Genomic DNA, 12,656 nt, shown 5'->3' with positions numbered 1-12,656 from the left:
GAAGTTGTTAATGTCTCTTTATTATAAGTGCTGTCTTGTTAAGTACGTCTTTGTCCAGGTGTTGTTTGGTGGCTGTTATGTGTGTAGGTATGTTCCATCATAATACAATGTACTGTTATCATTTATCACATTTAATCCTATATACTTACATGTGTGTATGTTACTCTTTTCAAACGATATTTTGTTAATCATTATTTTTTAATTGATTCCATATTTTTAAACACATGGTATTAGTTTTGAGCTTTTAGTTTTACCAAGTACAACTTTTTTTTGTATTTTTTGTTCGATTTTTTTGGCAGAGAGGTACACACAAATGTTTGATTGTTACAGGTTTTTCTTTATGTTCTAGTTTCCATTCGGGATGTAAATAATCGCAATTAATGCAAATGCTTCTACTATCGGTGCTGGTCCGTATTTCTAACTTTGATTTGCTCTGTTCCTCTGTTAGGTTGATTGTTAATAGGAAGGATTGATAGGATTGTCATTGCTTAGGATTCGAGTGGTTCAGAGTATTTGCTGTGGGTAAAGCAGTCGGGCAACCGGCACGCTCGGCAAGAATTGTCAGAACGAGCTTCCGTTTGAAAAGATTTTATTATTGGTTTCGAATATAAAGGCATTTGAGAGAAAACCCAACATATAACTCAAATCTGATCAGCCTGAACATAGTATTTCGTTCGTTCGAGCGATTTAAGAAGATTCTCTCCTGGAGGCTTCTGCTGACTCACTACGATGACGAAACAGAAGATTCTTGAGTACGTGCCGAGTGACAAGTTTGGCAGCGCTGACATGTTGTCTCGTCCAATCAACCAGCACGTCAAGTCAGAAGAAGATTAGCATCATTCTTGCAAAATATGTAAGGTCTTTAAATTGTCGCAGATACTGTAAAAATTTTACCTCTCCGTTTCAGAGCCATAGAACAAAGTACCCAAGCTTGTTTTTTAAAAACTTCTGGTACATACGATTCTGTTGGCCTCCATCAATATCCATTGATCCGGAGCTTAAACGATTCCATTTCAGACAAGAACCACTCACGTGGTATTCCATCGACGCATCGAAAACGGTGCTTGGATCAGTTTCATCGTAGACAACCGGCCAGGTAGAGGATGAAAGCAATCACCAGACGCTATGTCTAGTAACCCTCCATAGATGACGATGTCATCGGTTACGTGACGACGTGTTAGTAGATCTTCTCCTTGTGCTGCTTCTGTGCTATGGACGAAGAATTTGGCCTATGGCAGCGCATTCACGTAAACTTTTCCGGTCCCAATGATGGAGAATCGTACTCTAAGTGACCAGGAGATCGTTCAAGCTAGACGAATCACCAATGCGGCTACAAACAGTATTCTACGTAGACTTTCTCCTAGACTCGGTATGCCAGTAATTTTTGTATCCAACAATGACACCGAATTTACGGGCGCGGAATTTGCTGAGTATTGGCGCTGTCAACGACATCGAGTACATCAAAAGACAATACAACGGCCAAGTGTTGAGCACGAGTTAGGAGAGAATCAATCACTGAATCATGTTTTTGCTCTCATATAGAAGCACACCCAACCGATCAGCTTCTGAAGGAAAATCTCCGACTGAAGTTTTGTTTGATCGCCAGGTTAGAACTTGTCTTTACTTCGGTAACTTCTTGTGACAGTAACGAAGCCAATCAAGAAGTAGAAAAGTCTGATGAAATGTTTGATTCGAGATGCTCTGATGTTTGCCAAAGTGCGTACAAGAAACAGCTGGAAATTATCTCCAGGTGTGATTGTCGAAAAAATCGGTGATATCTGGGTGGAGGATCGCCGAATGCTATGCTAGCATATTAATCAACTCCGTAGTCGAACTGTGGCCGGTATAATCACTTACGCAGTATGACAGCAAGTCATCTGCCTTGGGACATTCCGTTGGACGTTTACAATATAACTTTGCAATCATCCCACTTCCCAATATGCATCGTCGACGCCTCGTTGTGATCAACCGCCAGTCGGTGGCTAGTTCGTCGTTCTCTACTCGCAGTCTTCGTCATCACTTGCAACATCTTCGAAAATTGAGGTGGCGATTGAAGCAGACCCGGTGGTCAGCCCTACCACGCCGAACTTCCATCACTTCTATTAGGGATTTTAGAGACAGCTAAACCAAGGTGGTGTCATCTCTGTCATCCGCTATAGCGATATACATACGTTCACAGTAGTCAACATATTATTGGCCTAGCCGCTTCTAGGTTCATGTTCTTGCAATGGGTTGTTTTAATTTTAACTAAGGCAGATCTTAGCTAGGAAAAAATGGACGCCTAGCAGGGACCTGAACTAAATTGCAGCGATAGCAACTCTGCCGTGCCACGCGCCACTTTGCGTTAGACCGAAGACTACACATTAAGAAGACTGATATCTCTTTCCTTCCCCCATACCTGGGACGGGACCTGCGGAAAGAAAAAAAACGCGTGTCAAATTGATCCAGCACGCAAATGTCAGATTGAACCGGCTGTCCTCAGAGTGATTAATATGGGGAGTATTCTATTTGAAATTAAGTAAACGCTAAACTTTTTTTCAAATATTTCAATAAATTAATCAGATCAATAATAATAGTGGAGATGATAGTGCTTTCATTAATTTCGAGATCGGTAATTCTTGTGAACACTGTTCTCACAAATCGGGTTTCACCGGAAAATGGTGAAAAGTCATCTCCGGATTTTTCGCTTTACTTCGACCGCAATTTTTGACCTTGCACTCCATGATAATGGATTCACAAAAAAAATTTGAAAGTTCAATTCTAGAGAAAATTTTCAATAGGACGTAAGTAACAATGAGAGATTCTCTTTGGGGTCTTTCTCTCCTGTTAATTACTCGGCCATTTCAACATTTACTACTAAACTCTTTGCATAATATTCTAGTAAAAACCGTCGCCTTTCGATATGTACTGGAAAATTAGTGCAAAGTGTTGTAATGACGTCGTAATAAACGAAAGAGAAAGTAAACAAAGAGAGGCTCTCAATGTTACGTCCTATTGAAAATTTTCTCTAGAATTCTTGTTTGTTCTTTAAAAAAGTCATGTCATTTCTTGAACTACACCAAGTATTAGTGTGTGTGAATCGAAGAAGTAAGATATAACAAACAAAAAGAAAGAATAAGAAAACACGAATCCGCAGGTCCCGTCCCAGCCCCATACAAACGAGAAGTGACAGAGGTTACAGCGTTTCTATTGGAGGAAGGTAGGAAGCTTAATGTAAAAGTATATATGTGTGTGTGCATTACTATGGGAAGTACTACCTTTACCCGCAAGTGACGTTGCAGTTACTGTCTCCAGATTCTGGGTAGAGTTGCCAGTCTTCGGTTAGACTTTCTAGTGACAGTCTTACTATCACTCCGAGATGCCACCTTACGCGGATACCATGTTCGTAGCGGTCAGCTAGTCTGTTATTAGGCAACCCATTAGACGTTTGTTTGACAATCCAGCGGTGGGTTCTGTCAACAAGTCTACTCCTGCGAACAGAAAAACTCGTCCGACAAACTTTGTTAGTCGATTCAACCAGATGTTTTTGTTAGTCCGACTCGTTTGATGGTGAATCGAATCAACGATATTGTCGGACGTCGCATCCCTAATCGGCTGATCAGAAACGTCTCATGGATTGCCTAATACAGTCTTATTCTAACACAATTATGCAACGAGAAGACTCCCGACCTACCCCCACGGCAAGCTACACAAACTATTGATGCCACTTTGAAGAAATTGGAGAAAAGCGGTTACGTTTTACCACAGTGTTGACATATCGAACTAACTGAAAACCGGCTTTATGATGTTGGATAAGAGGCAGCAAAGCGTGATCCGGTGGCAGAGGATTGGCGTTCAACTGCAGCTTTCTTACTGTTCCCTGTCCGCAGCTAGTTTAGCTCCCTACACTTGTATTGTCCACTGTCCGTTTTACGAATGTCAAACCACACTAGGGTTCCGCCGAACCCACTGCAAAGGTTTTCTAACATGAATGATCAAAAGATGTACGCAGAAGAGTCCCAACTTTGATGCGGTCTACATGGATGATTCTCGGCGTCGAATCTACTCTACTCCGATGAAGAGTTCCCCGATGATGAAATTTTTACCGAGACCGATAGTAGTTGTCATCATCCGTTCAGCTGTCAGCTTGGTCGCGGTGCTCTCGGGTAGTCCCCTGCGAACAATCTACTACGATGGAGAGATCCGCGGTGGTTGATGTTCTACAGACACCGCAGCCCTGTTTTTTCGACATTGTGTACTCGTCTGTCTATTTTTTCTCCCGATCCACTTTCACAGCTACTCTTGCAGTGGTTTTTCATCTATTTGGTACGATTCATTCATATTTTTTCTGTTAGTTGGTATTGTTGTCTTGTTGCTTGTTACATTTCTTTTGCTGCAATTCTAGACAAATCTCAGCAACGATATTCTCCACGCTAAACAAAGGCATCTCCCGTCGTATTGCTGCGAATCTATGACAGACATGGACCATGTGTTCAAACGTTTTTCAACATTTCTGGAACAGAAGAGTGAAGTAGCTTGCATAAACCGGTAAGGATAGTCTGTCTAAAGACGCCATGGCCCTACAGGAACAGCGTCAGGTAGAAGGTACCTTTCCATGCTTTGTGTTAACTCAGATCGAGGAAAGCAGTATGAGAATGGGTGTCCAGCGCCGTTTCGACTCTTTCGATCACTGTCCTAACAGCGTTCACTGCAGACTTCCCTTTCCGAATTGGTTCTTAGAAAAACTGTAATCCTTATCCGCAATTGTTGGAAAAGGATTATCTCTTTGAGAATAGTCCTATCTAAGGGTTTCCAGAGCAAGCATATTGTTCTATACGACGAATGATCCAGAGAAGTTTACTTAGTTTTGGCAGCAGCAATGATCGCTCTCAGGACAGTGACTCTCATCTAGAACACCAAGCTGAACATATCCAAGAATGCCTGGATGGGCGCTCTCAAAGTGACGTTTCGGATTCCATCCGATCCGAGCGCTTTCTTCACCCGTAGACCTTTCGTCAATGCTACTAGTTCTTTGTCGGAAACTTGTATCACTTCAATATTAGTCGACTTCTGCTCGGCGTACTATATAGTTGGACAAATCGTTGGACCGTGCTTCGAGAAAAGTCCTTCTATTCTTAAATTTGTCATGGCTCATTTCCTGGGGCGTTATAGGAACACTGATCCTGGCTATGGCCGCTTAAAGTTTCACTATATTTCACGTTCCAGTTCCTTGCTATGGATGTTCTACACTCCAGTTTTCGTGGCATGGCTGTGGCACATGCCCTTGCTAATCCATTTTCAAGTCAGATGAGCCACAATGTGCGAGTAATGCTTACACTAAAAGATCCTTGTCAAAAGACTGAATCTATTACTTTCGTTAGTAGGTTCGTGTCCTCTGTATTGTCGAATGATTTCGTGAACCAATACCGTACCGGATGTCACTACGCGTGTAGTCTTCGCAAACTCTCCAACTCATGTTTGTCACCAGTGATGAACCACAAAACACCGACGATGGATTCTCGGACGTCTCTGTGAAATATTCTGTCGATACCCACATTGCATAGTCTATCATATCATGGTACTGGTTTCGGTAATTTCTGCGATGTAATATTGAATATCTTAACCCTCAAAAAGGCAAGCTAAAATTACGACTTCAAGAATCAACGCTTTTAAGACCCAATGAAATTAAAAGCCTCTTTTTTGTCGCTTTATCAGTGAGAGAATCGAAAACCCGAAAACATTTGCATTTCAACTTACAAGTTCATTGAAAGTAGAGAATTATAACTAGCCGGGCCTCTGAGACCCCTCTCCTTTTTGAGGGTTAATAGAGACTCTTATACGACATCAACTTCATTAAATAAAAAAAATCATCCTTATTTGACACATACACTGTCATTTGATAGAGTCCGTCTAACGCTAGGGGCAGATCACTCTAAGAATGTATAACAAATTGGCATCAAATTGAAAAATATGCATTTAATTTCCATTTTTGCATCAGTTTTGCACTGCCTCGCAGAAATGTTTGTTAAATGTAGGGCTAGTTTTTCTGTAGGGTTTTGACGTCTTACACGCAACGCAAACAACATTGCACGCAACGCAAAATACATTATGAATTTCTATTTTGATGGAAATAAATGCATTTAATTTCGCTGATTTTAAAAATGCATCACAAGTGATCTGCCCCTAGGTCTAACGCCATCATATTTCTGGCAATCCTGCTCGTGTTTCTTATGGAAGGATTTTGAAAAGTCCGGCCAAGAATTCTGGATAAAAATCCGTTCAGGATTCTTACAAATTTCTACTCAGCATGTAAACGTAATTCTTTTCAGGAATTTGATGGATTCCTGCTAATGGGATGTTGACCTGCTCCATCAGAATCTTCATGAAAATATGCCATTTGAATTCTGAGTAGGATTACATGAGCTAGAGGGTACTATCACAATTTTGAAGATCGTGTCAGTATTATGAACAGGATTTTCATCAGAATCCTGGGTATCCCACATCAAATTGCATCACAGAAACAACGCTGCATAAAATAATTGATTATTTTCGCTTGAAAATTTGGGTGGAAGTAGTTTAGAGTGTATTGTTTACACTGTATATTTATCGCTGTCAGTTTTTCGAAAATTGGAACAATGGCGTCACCCGAAAAGAAACTTCGCGAATTGTCAAATCTGAGGAAGACATGAAGAAAAATGGATTTTCGTACAGAAGAAGCTGCAGCCAGATGTTGTACAGAACCTAACGAGTGGAGTTAAACGTAAGGTGTGGTATTGAAGTTGAACGAAATAAATATGCCCAAAGCTGGTGAGTGACCGTATCTGTACGTTAAGGTTACAGAGCAGTTTCTTCAACTATAGGTTGATCAATGCCTACGCCGTTACAAGTGCCAAACTCGAGGATGTGAAAGATGGCTTACCTAGAATACCCAAAACATGACGTAAAACTCGTCATCGGGGACACGAATTCACCGATTGGAAGGGAAGAAATCTTTCGTCCGGTTATTGGCAGTGATTTAGAACGGAAGAATATTTGCAAGCACATAACCTGAACGGTGCGTGGCAACACGTCCACGAGGCGGCCGAGTCAACAGTTTCATAACTCGTATTGGGTAGCACACGAGGAAACCAGAGGAAGGACTAGTTCGATGCTGAGTATCACAGAGCGACGGAAACCCATGCTAGAAGAAGAATGAAAGGCTATTCGAGATTTAAAAAACGGTACTGCCTTTGGTCAGGACGGAATGCCGGCCGAATTTCTAAAAATTGCGAGTGACTGGCTGTACGACGCAATCCACTGCGTGATCAGGATGATCTGGGTGGAAGGAGAAATGCCTTCGAATTGGTTGGCGTCGTATGCCCTATTTTCAAGCAGGACCAAAAGCTCTAGTGTAATAACATCGAGCGAGGCTTAACAATCTTCAGTTCCTACAAGGTACTTTCTAGTGTTCTGTTTAGCAGACTGCGCCCGTTGGTTAAATCCTCTGTCGGTGAATATCAAAGCGGAGTTTGAAAATGACGATCAAAGACGACAAAATGGTTATGCTGTGAATTCTAGATATATTCCGGGAACACAACTTGCGGATTCATAATCTGTTTGTACATTTCAAGGCAGCGTACGATTCAGTGAAATGAAACGAACTGTGGCAGGTAATGCTTGAATATGGCTTTCCCATAAAACTAATTAAGCTGAATCGTATGACGCTGGATGGGTAAAAAAACAAGCTTCAGTTGTTGCTTGTTCACGGTTAAACTAGCCCGTTCAGGTCTGCTTCAAATATCGTCTCCTGTTGATACACGCAGTATACTTCCGCTACTCGTATCTATTTATCAGTGAGCTGATGCTGAGAGTTCCACAGCAGCAGTATTTCTCCGGATACTGACGGTCATCGGCGGTGAATTTTTTCAGGAAACGATATCCCGATTTTCTTCTACTTCGTTTTTTCCCCTCCTCAGCTCCCGTTGCTAGCCCGTTGATCTACCGTTGCTGTGGAACTGGTCTACTCACAAGTATTGCTAATTTCGAAATTTGTCGAAACGTGAACCGATTCGGAGGTGCTGACTAACTTGACATACATCCCTTTCCAGCCACCCTCGCAAGGTTTCTTCGACGTTTTATTTCTAGAGTGATCGAACTCAAATGACATGTCATTTTTGCAAACTGCTTGCAGTATAATTTTTTCCTGATCAGTAAGTTAAGAAAGATTTTAAAGTAATTCACAACCTTTATTGGTGGGGTTTGAACCCCCAAAACCCTCCCCTTGCGCATGAGCCTAAAGCAGTCTATCGAGTGCTTGTTGTATTTGAGAGAATTCTGCGTTAAAAACTCGGTGGCAAGTATACTGATAAAACACGGCAGGCTACAATGAGCTGGACATGTAGCGCGGATACCGCAAGAGAGACCAATTAAACATATGCTCTGCAGAGGACCTGCAAGTAGTCGACTTCAGGGTGGACTCCGTAATCGCTGGTTTTGTTCTATCGTGGAAGATATGGAGATTGGCACCCCGAGAAGCAGGAAATCCAAAATACATGATTCGGAGTACTCAAATTTTTTCGGTCAGGATGATGATGATGATACTGAAATTCTAAGAGGGTTTCGCTAGAATTTCCAAAAATAGAGGTCTCATTGCACTTCGTGTTTCCTCAAAGATTGATACGCGATATTTGGAAATGTTTTTAATGCGTTATTTCTCCAAATAATTCGCCAACCAGTTTGGCATATATTAAATTGATAGTGATTTAAATGAAAAGCATATCAGATCTACCATTACATCCTAACTGATATTAATTTCCGAATGGAAGTCGGAAATGAACTATGCAAAGCAACTGTACTAGCAGCAAAAAGATGAGTCTTGTTAATTCGCACAGATTCAAACACTTCAAAGTATACCCGGAAGCTGTACCAAGGCGAAGGAGAATTTGCGACCTAAACAGAATGCTGCAACTTTAACGCAAAACTCTAGCTTCAATACAAGATTGAATCCTTGAAGAATGGCAGTTCAACGAATTTGTTTACAATTGAAACGCGATTCGAACTTAGTAAACAAGTTCTCTCATTTGCTAAAAAGTGAGGTTAAACCTAGTAAAATTTAGTTGAAAAATGAGCCGGAACTTTGGCTGGCTATAGTTAGCATCTGCCTCCAGTAACACAACTGGTTCAAATTAGAATCGGGTGAGTCACTGGAGCCGGATTACTAACTAGAACCAGCCAGTACTCCAGCTCATTTTTCGACTGGACTTACTGGACAGTTTCGTGCAATGTTCTATGCACGGCAGCCTGAACTTGCTACTTCCAGCGATGGGATGTCATTCTGAAACGCATGAATCCATGACGAAACATTCCATCTCAACCTTTTATCTTCTGCAGAAACCAGTATTCAATTAGCCATCCACTGGAAGGATAAAATTACTAAACTTTACTCCAGGGAAGGATTGTATTGGAAAAGGGTGGTTTTGTGGTTTTTTCCTTCTCTATTCCGGATGCACACCACTGAAGCAGAATATCGATCCGCACATCAGCGTCTCAGATGCCAAACCGAAAGGGGAATCGTCTAGAAAGCTCTACCACACAAATTGCTGCTCTCATATTTTCCTGCTGTAATTGAAGATCCAGTTGAGCACTCTGTAATTTTCCTCAATCCACGTATGCATCAGGCAAGGTAAGGCTACATCAATCACTCTATCTGTATGACTGACAAGTGGAAAGACACCCTTTTCTTCGGTGCATTGCCTGTAAAGCGAGGATACTCCCCCACAATAGCTTCTTGCTTGGTTAAGCTGTGTAGCTTACCTTGAAACTTTCGACGCTAAGTAGCTTCTCCCCTTCGAGTTACGAAAAACACTTTTCCATGCCTGACCAACTGATGGAAAGTCATTAAGTTCCAAGTGACTAAAACAGCGACGGAGGAAGGGAAGCTCTATGGGGACGGAGTAATTCTTGCCGTGACGTGCCCTCCAGTTGTTTGATTTACGTGTTTGGATAAACTTCTTCTCGGCTGCTCGTCGAAATATGGAAATGTGTATATATCTATGTCGGAAAATATTGTCTATATAAACAGGATTAATTCAAAATAGATATAGCTTTCTCAATAGAGCGATACGCTTGCTTCACAGTTTCTGTTTAAAAATAGTTGATGTATAGTTTACTAGCAAATAATTTTGATTGCAAACAGTCCCAAAAAGGCAAAAAGAGGTGGGATTTGATTTGGACAGGGACAGCATCTTTTTTCCTGGCATCATAAACTTTTGTTTCTTTCTAAACCTACGTAACAATTTGGAACATAGTAGTAGAATCATTCCTCTTCCGAAAACTTTCTAAACTGGCTTCCCTAGCCGTGATATCTTACGTACTAGTGTATAGGAAAAAATAGACTACAATATCAAAAAACAGCACTTCGTTTCAACGGGATTAGGAAAACGTTCCACTAAATAGACATTCTACGCTTATTTGATTAATTGTTTTTAACATAGTTTAAAAGTGTACAAAAATTTTACAAATATTACACATTTACACTGATCGGTTGGTTCTCTCTGTGTAGATAGTAAAACTTGTCCGCTTGAGATTGATAGATGAATTTGGCAATTTGATTGCCGGCACCGAGAAGGAAGATGCGCGATCTTTGCACTCAGTTTGTATGGAAATTATTACTCTAAAACTTTCTGTTTCTTTCCTGCTCGGTTTCTTCTCAATGGCTACTACACAAAGGAAATTGACTACATCAGGAATACTGCACACATCAGTGATCATATTGGGTTTTTGTTAATGAATCTATCGTTGATATTTATCAAAACATCTATTTTTTAGTTACATGCATTTTTCAATCAACACAGATTCTTCAGCTATTCTGACACGTTACTAATTTATGTTTGTATGCAGTTTTAAATCTATTACGAATAACAGTACACAATAGTTCTCATGAAACAACAATCATGTTAATGTGAAGAATTTGATTTTATATACTTTGTGTAACGTGTTTATTTAATGCACCGTTTTTCGGTCAAATAGATTCACTTATCTTTAAGATCCAAAACAACTTGCTACTTTTTGTTTTTCAGAAACATAACATAACCTTAGTGACAAAATGTAAATATGTACTCTTAAAAGCAAACTGTTTCCGTGCGGTTAGACCAGGCAGCCAACGAAATCCAAGCGCCTTCGAAACCAGCGGTGTACCGACCGCGGTAAAAAGGAGCACAAATTATTTATCCGATCAGAGTACCCGTCGGCAGCCGAAGGCGTCCGGAGTTCGCGCTTCCGCCCAGTGCAATCACCACCAGAAACCGAGAACCAAAAACGCACTCTCCCAACTTATACTTAGATCTCATAATTGCGGAACTTATTGACCACCTCGCTCGGATTCTCCGATCCCCATTCACCCTTCCGGCCGCCATAGTGCAGCGCAGCACCACCTTCCGATGCGCGTCGATGGGCCGGATTCGGTTGGCCGGCACTGAGACCACTAGCGGTGCCACCCGTTTCCGGCAGCATTCGGTCCTTGGTTTTCGGAGTAGCCCAGTGCATGCTCTGCTGGACGTGTTCCTTCATGCCGACCCAGTTCTTGTAGCTGATCTGGAGTCCGCTGCTGCGCCACTTGTCGTAGTTGGCACGCTTTTCCGGATCGCAAAGGATCTCTTTGGCTTCCTGTGGAAGATGAGAGAAGAAGGAGAAATGAAACAGTTAGAATTGAAAAACCAGCGAGGATTGTATGGTATCATAATTAATATGTTCCTACGGTTCGTAGGCTACCATTTTTTGTACTGCCGAAACTATAAATGCGATAATATATCAATCTGCGTGTCTGCAGAAGAGGTTAATACCTTTATATGAGAAGCAGGTCACCAAAGTGTCGCAAAACTGCAAAAAAACACGACGCAACGTGAATGACAACAATGCCTAAACATATACTCTTGAGTCTGGGCGGCAAACTCTAGATTGTCCAATTTACTGAGCCCTTCGGCTCCCTTGTGATATTCAACACCGCGACTTATTAAGCCCTTTGGTTCTCTTGCAGTACCATTCAGCACCGCAACTCCTTCAAACCCTTTGGCTCCCTTCTCGTACCATTTATCACGACTTCCTCGTTGAGCCATTCACCTCCCGAGTTGTTCGCGATCTATTCGGAATAGTCGCCGACGGTGAACCTAGTCTACTTCAGTGGAGAATTTCCCGGTGACAGAAGATCTCCATAAACCGAACCAACCAGCCAAGTGCCGCGGTCGGTTCGGCGATCCCGGAAAAGAAAGACGTCCAGTTCGCTGGTGTCCTGACGACCCGCGACTGGTGGTGTCTCATCACGATCTACTCAGTCTAGTCCCCGGCGGTGAATCTACGCCGACGGAGAGTTTCCCGACGAATAAAGTTCTCCCGATACCGATCCTTTTTTTGCTTTCGCTATATTTCTCTTGGGTCAACCGGTAAGGTGCCGTCGGTCCGGTGATTCCGGGTGGAGTGTGGCGTTTGGTTCGCTGGTATCCCGACGACCCGTACCGGATGCTCTGTCACAATCTTCTCGATGCATCTAGCCTACTCCAGCGGAGAGTTACCTCCGGAACCGTTGCTCGCTATTCATCACGGTTTTGTCAAGGCGATCTGATTTTCATCACTACTCTGTAGACCGAATTCCACGTGTTTACGTCGCTTGTCGTTCTGTAAACGATATTATTCGGGTTGATGTC

At 42.0% G+C, this 12,656-nt stretch overlaps 1 protein-coding gene across 2 annotated transcripts in view; it reads right to left on the bottom strand.

Moving 5' to 3' along the window:
- LOC131680392 (J domain-containing protein) overlaps window positions 1-12,656 on the bottom strand; it is a 150,535-nt gene continuing 137,879 nt past the window's right edge. For both annotated transcript variants that reach the window (XM_058961109.1, XM_058961114.1), the window contains one exon: window positions 1-11,622. In XM_058961109.1, the coding sequence (XP_058817092.1) occupies window positions 11,296-11,622 (327 nt within the window). In that variant the 3' untranslated portion in view covers window positions 1-11,295. The remainder of the gene's footprint in view (window positions 11,623-12,656) is intronic.

The sequence above is a fragment of the Topomyia yanbarensis genome, chromosome 1 (genome assembly GCF_030247195.1).
Source record: "Topomyia yanbarensis strain Yona2022 chromosome 1, ASM3024719v1, whole genome shotgun sequence".
Classification (NCBI taxonomy): domain Eukaryota; kingdom Metazoa; phylum Arthropoda; class Insecta; order Diptera; family Culicidae; genus Topomyia; species Topomyia yanbarensis.
Note: the sequence above shows the minus strand (reverse complement) of the source record. Positions and strands in the feature narration are given on the sequence as shown.